At 39.3% G+C, this 10,723-nt stretch overlaps 1 protein-coding gene across 1 annotated transcript in view; it reads right to left on the reverse strand.

Annotated features, from left to right (window-relative positions):
• Positions 1 to 10,723, reverse strand: part of SH3KBP1 (SH3 domain containing kinase binding protein 1) — a 161,388-nt gene that overhangs the window by 117,808 nt on the left and 32,857 nt on the right. The window contains exon 2 of the mRNA XM_009276889.2: positions 4,612 to 4,718. Within this exon, the coding sequence (XP_009275164.1) occupies positions 4,612 to 4,718 (107 nt within the window). The remainder of the gene's footprint in view (positions 1 to 4,611; positions 4,719 to 10,723) is intronic.

A 10,723-nucleotide genomic window follows, 5' to 3' on the forward strand; every position in this document is an offset into this window, starting at 1 on the left:
ATGAACTAACCAAACAAGCAGTAGTCATAGAAGTCCTTGTGAACCACCTGCTGGAAGAGGATCAGGAAAAACACCTTACCACATGATTTCACAGAAAAGTAACCGAGGGACGTGGAACCCCAGCATTCATTCCCAACTGTTTTCTTGCAGTATTATACAGTTATGTACTTGTGGCACAGACCATCCCCTTGCCACTATTAAATATTCCCCTTTCAACTCTACAGCTGTCAAAATAAGTTACCATAAGAAAAGTCCAGCTGAATCCCCAGTGTTTATCCTGTTCTTGGAAATGGGTTGAACCACTTTATCTTATAACAACAACAACAAAAAAAACCCCACCAACCTTACCCAAAAGGAGAACCAGATTTTTAAAAATTCGCCCTGCATTTTTATAATTTCAAATGAGTTACTTATAGGATTTGATCATGTAATATATGGCAATGTTAACTAGAAGTCAAAGAATAAGCTCAGTGTCATGTCTCAGTAAAAGACTTAGTTGTGAGCTTAACTCCATGCACTACACATTGCCAGAAAGCTGACTTCTCAGCAGGATGAGGCCTCAAGGTATATAGCAGCACAACGACAGAATAATCCCAAATGAAAGCAGGCGCAGAACTATTGAATGTCATGCCAAATGTCCTTACTATGATGCTACAGGTTAATTGTCTGGCACCCCATGAAAGTCTAAGGGTGAAACATAATTGGAATTCAGATATCTGCATTTAATAAGACAATTAGTTACAGTTGTATTTTGGGACAAATGTAATTAGAGTTATAGCTAATGAGCTAGGAAAATGACAAGCAAAAAGCTATCAATCACATTAAATGTGAATGAAAACAATGAAAATGCTCCTCTTGTTAGTTTCAAATGTACTTTTAATTTGTCTGTTAATTAATGTCTCATGGGTATCAGTGTCTGTGTAGTTATGGAAACCTCTAGTTTAACAACAAGCATTTTTATCTATTGTGATGAATGTCTGACCTTATTATAATTAATTTCTAACTATTTAGAACAAATAGGAAGGAACTGTGAATTCTGAACATATACAGCCTCCAAGGATACCTATCTGGTGACAAGCCTAGCATCTCAAAATTCACACTTGCTGTTGCTCTTGTTTCAATCCACTGTATAGCCCCAAACCACTTCTGCCACAACAGGAATTTCCAATAGTATCTACCAGTACCACAGACACAAAAAACCTTTCAAAAAGCATCTTATCCAACCTGTTGGCACCAGGAAGAAGGATGTGGGGCAGCTTTAGATGCTACTACAACTCAGGGGTTGGTTAGCACGCTGAAGCAGAGGCGGGAGAAGGAAAGACATCCTCATCCTCAGCATGTCACCATGTGCTATCAGTGTAAGCCATTTTCACTGGGGTCTGGGGAAACATGCTTGGGCACTGATGGAGGCAGCTGAGGAGAAGACTTGCGTTCCCTTCTGCCAACCCTTTGATGGAGGCAGTGACCTTCAAGAGGTTTGAGGAGGAGCACAACCCATTTCTTTAAGGATGAAGCCAAATTAGCACAGTACAACAGGAACCAGCTTTTCTTTGCAACAGGAAAAGTTTAATGGGTTGTCAACCATAAGTGACATTTTAAACACATTTTTTGCTAAATACCCGCATAAAGATTCATACACAGTATTTTGATCTGAACAACATCCATTTTAGTTTGCTGCAGGTCAGATAGGAATCGATTTTTTTCCAACTAAACAGAAATCCACAGAGATTTGAAAATATTAATCCAAGTCAATTTAAGACCAATTAATTCAACTGATGCAACTTTCTTAGGAGTATACAGTAAAATACTACCTGTGGGAATCTGAGACCTTCTACTCATGAGATAGAGAAAGGAGCAACTGGAAATGGAAAGTGAATGACCATTAATGTTCCAATTACCCACTGATCCACTGTAAATAACACTGAAGATGCTGTCATCCAGTTTTTCATCTTGAGTAATGATAAACAAAATTGATATTTTGCAATAATTGCCTCCAATTGTCGCCTATGTGGGAGGGGTTTTTTGCTGTTATTTTGGGGTTTTTTGTACAATAACACAGTATGATTTTGGCCCCTGCAAAAAAATCTTCATTTTCACAACTGAGGAAGCCATATTATTTAAATAATAAGTCCCTCACATCAAACATTTACCATTTGAAATAAGGAGCATCGTGCAATTACATAAACACTGTGAATCCTATTTCAGTGCAATGACTCTTTATGCAGCATTACCTACAAGCAGAAGGGTAAACAATGAAATCAGTACATTGGATGGTGCAGCTTTCTACATCAAATAAAGTTCCTCTTTCAAAAGAAAAATTCTGCCCTACTTTTTCGAGGAATTAACACTACTATGATAAGGGCAGAAAAGGAAGTAATAACAGGAAGTATTCAACATCAACTGCTTGGTATCAACCATGATGGAAAATAAAGGTCACACAATAACACTTCCTGAGGTGCTGACAATTTTTTCTCTAAACTCCTTTATTTTCCCTCTTCCACCAGCTGATCTAGTCCCACCCAGAAGAGTCAGACAATGTCCTGGATCGCATGAATGCACCAGGTGATGCCTGAGGCAGAGCTTATGTTTCAGCAGCTGACAGAACAGGGTATTTCATAAGGTCAAAGTGGGCACAGCCTCACCTGTGTCAACTGTTCTTCGGCATTTACTTATGGCCAGCAGTTCAAACTAGCCATGAGCAATCCTCTTCCACGCTACAGTAAAACTAATTCCAGTATGCCATTCTCCAGGACTGCCAATCAAAAAAGCAGCCCTAGACAATATATTTTCTTAAACCTTTGAATCAGCAAGTTGTCAATGCTTTCTTCAACAGTAGTAATTCAAGGCACAATTATGAGTTTAAGACTACCAAGTCTGTAATCAGCAATCCAAGTGGGTTTCAAAAAACACGCCCTTAACTATAAGCACACACATGCAAGTACAGGAATGCTTCAATTTCATAGTTCTACATCTTTCAATTTTAATGCAAACATTTCCAGTGTCATTTGGATTTAAATAAATCTGTTATTTATAATTAAGTTCAAATTTATAAGAAGACAAGAGATGCATTTCATAAGAGAAGTCTAGTGTCTCATCTAAATTATTTAATTATACAATTCATGTGGTACAGTTAATTTGTTGGCTGGATACTAGGAAGGGGTTTTATTCTATCACTTTACTCTTGAAAGACACAGACTTAAAGTTTTAAGTAAGGCAACTGACGGAAGATATTTGTGTGGCCATGTGAGGTTAAATATACTTCAAATTGCGCAATGAAAACAGCTCATGTGCTGTTGTGAAACTCATTATAATATTGGGTTTACATTGTCTTCAAAATATGCTCTCAAATATCTTACATCCTTAACATCCCCCATTACAATTCTGCTCACAGACAGAATAAGGTTAGTTAGAGTGACACATCATGTCTGATCCCAGGAAGAACGATGTGCAGAGCTGGCACGCACAGCTAGGTTAAAGGAAAACCAGTGATCACTAAGCCTCTTACATTCAGATGTGAGAATTTAATCTCTCATAAGAAAATGCTGGATGTCATGTAGATTGCAGTAGAATTTATATTCTTTTAGAACTGATTTCTTAAGTGACAGAGGCAGGAAAAAGAAAATGAATCATATATCCTTGAAAAGAAAATAAATGTTGACTTATTAGCTGCTGAGTCACAGGGAAAAAAATCCTACAAATATATGATACAAGCTGAAACACACCTTTTATTGGCTGCTTGAGCGGACTAAGCTCTTAGATCTTTTTAAAGCTAAGTAAAGACTCAATGAGTTTTAATACATTCTACTTAAAGGCTTCATGTTAGCATTTTGACTTTTGGTCCACGTGGTATTAAGCTCAAGAAGGTACTTCTAAAATCTCTAATGGAACAAAACTGAATGTATTGGGAGTGAACAGCATTCCTTGATCCTGCAACCAGATTCACCCATGCAAAGCAAATTTATGTATCTCTTCTGTCCAAGCTTTCGTAATTCGTTCCCAGTCCTTCTAAGAGATGTGCATTCATTTTTCACATCCATTTCCACCCAAAATAAGTGCATCTTGAGTCTCTAAAGAATTTGTTGGGGGTATTTTTGTTTGTTTTTAAAAAAAGATAAAATACGATTACACTAAAATGAAATTGTTAAATTTGCAGGCAAAGATGACAAAAGGTGAATGCCATGGCTGAACTCCAGAGGGCTTCAAGTAAATTTCTTAAATGTGTTTAACTCCGTAAAGATAATTCTTTCCTGTGGCTGGCTTCCTAAAATTGGGAAGAGCTTTTCCTGCTATAATCTTGGTTCTTCAGAGATACAAACTCAATAGCCCTGTAGCACAAACTTTGAGCTTTTTCCCTGAACAGAAGTCAGAAGCGTCAATTGATCGAGTAAAACCAGCAGAAGTGCCGCAGGGAAAAAAACCCTCACGAAACCCATAAGCAAACAACCACATCTCGTCACGCCCAACAGTAACCCAAACCAGACACATCAGTACACCAGAGAAGAAAAAAGTCTGGTTTAAATTCTGTCTTAGAACACAGTGTATCTAAGAGCTTAGCATTCACAAGGTATGTCAGAACTGCATGTATGTATATTCCATTAAAGATCTGCTCACCTCTCCCACAACTTCAATGATGTCACCAACTTTTAATTCCAGTTCATCTTCATTTTGAGGCATATAACTGAAAGCCACCTGACATCTTCTTCTTCTGTTCCTCTCTCCTGGTGGAAATGAAGGAAACAGGGAAATTGTAAAATGAAAACAAAATTCCATGCCAAACACAAGCCAGGGGAAATGATTAAAGATGAAATATTATTCTTTGAGCACTATTAAAAGAATCTGAATTTTTGCAGTGCTTAGTATATCTGCCTAGAATTCATTTACAAAAAGAGGGTGGAAAAAAGATTTCTGGTGCATATTATTTCTTTCAACTATTTTTATAATTCAATGCAATTAATAAATGAAAATAAATTGTGGGGATTTTTTCCTTTCTGTAATATTATTCAAGAGACAAAATTTAACTAATAGATTGTTCTTCCTAGTGACAGGATGGACAAACATTACTCAGAAGATCTTTCCAGGTGTATTTGCTACAATTTCTCTTCTAGTCTAGCACTCTATACACATGGTGTAGGCAAATCCAGAAATTGGGGGGGTGGGGAAGGGATCCAAAACCTTGTGGCTTTTGCTCATACGGAAATAAGCTCTCAACTGATTATTTCGTCCTGTATCTTTTTCTCCATAATTCTTTCACAGGTGTACAAATATCTCACTAACCTTTTTTTATATATATTTACAGATATATACGCATGTATGTATACATGCATATTTGTAAGGTGCATATTTATGCACTAATATCAGATTAAAGAAAATAGAAGGAAAACCCATCCCAAAGGACCCCCAAAGCTAGCTGTGTCATTGGGTTAGTGTGGTTAAGACAGGCTAATTTTGATAATCAACCAGCTACTGGAAATGATGTTACCAGCCATCTTTCTCTTCAGCTTGGGCGTCCAGGCTCCCATGAGAAGCTGGTATGAGGATGCACCTTTGGATGCATGACTGGAGAGAAGCTTGAATTCATAGCTCTGAATAAGACTAAGACCCCTTACTTGACCCTTCTGCCATCATAGTTTTAAGACAGACAGGTAAGTGAAAAGATTCAGTTCCAGAGCTTTGTTTGCCAGATCCACTGGCTTACGTATAATTATAGTCATATGATTCGTAGCAGAGCGGATTTGAGAACTTCCCTAAATTAAGTTGCCGAAGCTTGCTGCTCAGCCTCTATTACCTGAAGGACAAATTACTGACATGAATCATGACTGCGTTGGAATGTGGTGGAGGAGGAGAAGGTAGGAAGAGAGAAGTCATTCAGAACGCAGGATTCACTGATTACTCCCTCTTCTCCAGAAGATGTGCAATGTATAAACCATACTATGTCGTATTATTTATATACATGTATCCACACAAACATATATACACACACTCTACACAAGTAAATGTACTTTCTCTTATGCTATTTCTCTTAACTGTTAAACATGCTCAATACACACCAAAATCAGTTGTGCAAACACTGTCCAAAACCAGCCTTAATCTGACATCAAATTACAGAAATAGATCTTATGGTCAGTCTATTATTACCCCTGCAACATTTCTTGATAATCCTGCTCTATTGCGAACAGTAATAAAAAGTTACAAAACTTTTCTTTTCTAATCTATTAAATGAAACTAGAGAAAGAAGGGAGAAGGGAAGCCATTGAATTTGGCTTTCTGACAATATTTTTCACAGCCACTGCAATCCTGCATGAGTGGCAGCTTTTTTAATGTTAAAATTAATACCTTAATGCAATGTAACCAAACTCACTCAAATTGGCTCTTTTTTCCACCTACAGATGACTGTTCATTCTTCACCATCTAAACTAAAATGGTCCTAAATTGACAACTTTACACAGCTGCATTCAAAATAACTTAAATATAATAAATACCTTCCATACTGAGTGCTTCTTTCATTTTGCAAAAGAGGCTGGCTATTTTCCCTAAAGATAACATTCCCACTATGATTTCTAACATCAAGTAGCAACTGACGTGCTGATGTTGCCTGATATGACAGATGTCAGTTGCCACCCTATTTAATAATCAATATTGTGTGACTCTTGGAGAATACTTTTGAGATTGCTAAGAGAGTAAGAAATAAACACAATTCTGGATGTTAATAGTAGAACTGTATGAATCCTTCCCCCTCCCACCCGATAAAGTGTTTTTATTACAGTATAGAAAATCTAGTGGAAGTCTGCATTTATCTCCATTAGTCTCATGGCTGTGTCCCTGCTCTCCCTCTCCTCCCGAATCTTTCTCTAAAGAAATACCTAAGTGGAGAGTAGCAAGCCAACAAGAGGCATAGACTCTATGTACCAACTAGTTCCTCTCTCTGGCCTAATGCAAGACAACAGATCCAGCAGTGAATCCCTTTGGTTTTAAGGCGAAGGTGCTGCTGGACCCCATGTGCATGCTAACGTTTGGAGCACTCGAGCAGAGCACGAGTTGCATGAAGAGCTCTACAGCCGAGGGGTATCTGTTTTTTCTTACACTAAAGCAACCTAGGTAATACAGCAGTATGAGTCTTCTAAGAAAAGAGAGCTGATAGGAAAAGAAGTCAGAGTGACCAAGCAGTGCATATACAAAAACTGTTAGTAAAGAAAAACTCTGGTTTTGCAAATGCAATATTCCCACCCCAGCATCACCGATTTTTTGTCTGTTTCTTAACTAGCAGAAAGTGTCCAAAGGCAGCGTGGCCAGGAACCAGAAAGACCAACTGGGACAACTAACAAGCAGTTTAGACAGAAACACTGAAGTCTTGGTCTTCTCTCGCCATTTCTCCTTTTGCTAATACTGCCACTTATTGCAGAGTATTATTACAGCCTATGCTTTACCTGCTAGTCATCTGAGATCTACGTGGCGCACTGTGACTTTAAAATGTAAGTAATTTGACCGATTGATGTAAAGTTAATTATAAACCATGTAGGGCAGCAATTCTGCAATGAAGACTGCAGATACTTTCTAATCTAATCAATTTTTTTCTTACTTGTAAATTGATGAAGAAAATATTTTGTAGGGGTTTTTTTGCATTTTTCTCCACACTTGAGCACAAACAGAGTTACTTGCAAGTGAAAAGTTACCGAGTGGCGAAAAGGCAGGTAATAAGTCCAGTACTTTAAAATCAGAAAAGGTGTGCTGCTAAGTCCTCACTGGGTTTTGAAAGGCTTAAAAGAAGAAAAAAAAAGGAATCCGTGAACTTTTACTGGCCCATTGTCGTGGTTTAATACACAAAGCAAGTGATGCACAGTGCAATTGCTCACCACCCGCCAGGTCACCCATGTATAATAATTTGTAGCGAGTAACCTGCTGCAGGCAGCACCACACTGCGCTCTGCCTGCTGGTTGCGGTTCTAGGCTTTTTCATTTCCTGCAGCTGTGGCGCAACATCAGAAGTGTTTCGAAGGCAAAACGACTATGAGCTGCAGGTCGGGAACTAACCAAGCTACGTTTTATTCAGAACAAGCTATCATACAGAAATAATGTCACTCACCCTTGTAAAAAACACTGGCTCCCATTTACATAGTTATAATAAACCTCAAAGGAGAAAAATTCACATGCCTAGTTTGTGCACTCTGTTCTTAAAACAAACCAGGCAGCCACAGAGAATTTGCTGCGCGCGTACAAGGGGGCTAACAAACCAGTGACTGCCAAGCACACTGCATCTGAAGCAATGGCACCAAGACCTCAACAACTGTGCCGCAGAGCATGCCTGACTCTGCTCTGCTCCCTGTAAGGGCTGTGTCGATGGCACTAAACCCTTAACGAAGTGTCTGCAGTTCTAGCAAGGGAAGAAAGAAAATGGACCTTGCATGCATCACGAAAGGTTTCATGTCACGATGCACCTTAAGAGCGATACTGGCTGCCTCCTTATTTGCAGCTGTTGATTGCCAACTCCCGCTCACTTTACGTGAGGCTACCGTTCCCTCTGCCCTGAGAGGTGAACCGCTTCCCCGATCATTCCCCAAACACTTTTGCTCAGAGCAAAACTTGGTAGCTTAGCAGTGCAAACAACAGGCTTTGCTAAAACAGCTCCTTTAGGTCCTTATCCTAAGATTCACCTGTCTCTCACTGTAGGTGTTCCTGAGTCGGATGTCTAAATCTGAGCCCATCACTCAGGAGTGGAGAGAACCTAATACCTTCAGAGGGTATTTAGTGTCACTGTAAAACAGACAACCAAAATACATCAGATGAATGAGACTCTGGAGGTGCCTTTTTCTACTGCTGTGGCTAGATCAGACTTCAACATCTAACTACAAAATGTCTAAAGTTAGGTCAAATGGAAAAAGGAATGAACATATATTTAGAGACTCGAAACAAACAAACAAACAAATCTTTGAAGGCACAAATCTAATTCGTTTCAAAGTAGTGTTTGATCAGATTCTAAAAATGGTGCGGTTGCCTGTGACAGCAGGAGACCATAAAGGGCCTTTTTCCAGATGTACACATGCAAGAGAGAGAATGATTTCTAGACATTTAAACATCCTTCTGGCATTAGCAATGAAGACAAAAAAGAGGCAATGACAACACATCATCATTCAATGATTACCTTTGTAAGGGGCACCAAAAGCTGAGGCAACGCTACACAAGAAGTCACACTGGTACTTACATGCTGCCATCGGACCCAGGAAAGGTCACAAACTGACAACGCGGGATTTGGTGAAAAGTGTGGCAGCAGCAGAGTAGATAGGAAGTAAACGATTTCAAAATGGACTGGAATTTTCAAATCCAAACTACTTTTTTTAAACTTAAAACCTCTGTCATGAAATAGATGTTTATATAAATGTGTGCATGTGTGAATGGGTTATACGGTGGTTTCTGTAGAGCCTACTTTTCACTGACGCCAATGTCTTTGTAGCCTGTCCTGTCAGTGAAAACCACATGGTTAACCTCACTAACAGAAGGCCCATCAACTCTACGTACTAATCAACTTTTTTTCCCCACCACAAGAGAACAAGTACAGCAATCTGTTTCGTAACACAGTACAACTATTCTATAGAGTCAAAAAACTATATTCAATGAAAACCTTCAGAGAACAGACCCATGGAGCAAATGTCTGTCCCTCTCCCTGCTGACAAAAGGTATACCTAAATACCCACAGTTTTGTAATTGGATCTGTTTCAAAAAGAGACATACCGGGATCATTGCGGCTCAGACAAACAATCCAACCCAATTGTTGAGTTGGATTTCTATTATTATTGGTTTTTAATAAAGGAGTGTTGTTATGGAAATTGCATGGGTTAGGTTGAGGACTGAGTCAAGGTTTGCAGCATGAGGAGCCTAAAGACATTTCTCCCACACCTAAATAATTTCAAACACACTAAAGCACACAGCAGCTCCTGCAGACCCATGGACTTCCCTCTACCGCGGGCTTGCTGGGCAGGCTCAGGTGAACCACGGAAGGAAACTGAGATTCACTGGGCCACCCTTCAAGTAGATGCAAAGTAACTGAACTCAGTAAAACCACTTGGCAAAGAAGCCCCTTTCAGGCAGGTCTATTAGGAGGAAAATGCCAAGTTGGAGGAAAAGTTTCCTGTCTTCTATTTCAGATTTCCCTGCACACGGCATCATCTGCCCATCAGCCTCAGTTGCACTTCCCGTCCTTCCAGCTTTCAAAGCTATATCTGTAGCTGGGGGGAACTGGTTCAGTGCACAGTGTCTCCTGGCTAGACAAGCTGGGCTGTGATATGACTCAGCTAGAAACCAGTTCTAAATTTAATGTGCAAAAAGACAAAAGGCAACTATTGTACAACTAAGAGATGACGTATATGCTTTTAGGTTGCATGTTCCTGATTTTAATAGTGCTGATGGAGTTCTGGTACAGCTGTTTCGGACTGCCAGCCTAGATGGTTACTGTATCACCTTTTTTTTTTTATTATAAATCATTGAGTTGGGTATATTAAAATGCAAATGTTAAGAAAAAGGTTGAGCTACAAGCTTACTTCTGAGAAAAATTCTTCTTAAAACCACTACCCTCATGTCGTGGTTTAACGTCAGTTGGCAACTGAGCACCACACAGCCGCTCGCTCACTCCTCGCCCCCCCCCCGGTGGGATGGGGGACACAATTGGAAGAGCACAAGTGAGAAAAACTCGTGGGTTGAGATAAAAACAGTTTGATAATTGAAATAAAATAATA

The sequence above is a fragment of the Aptenodytes forsteri genome, unplaced genomic scaffold, assembly GCF_000699145.1.
Source record: "Aptenodytes forsteri isolate BGI_AS27 unplaced genomic scaffold, ASM69914v1 Scaffold273, whole genome shotgun sequence".
NCBI classification, from domain to species: Eukaryota; Metazoa; Chordata; class Aves; order Sphenisciformes; family Spheniscidae; genus Aptenodytes; species Aptenodytes forsteri.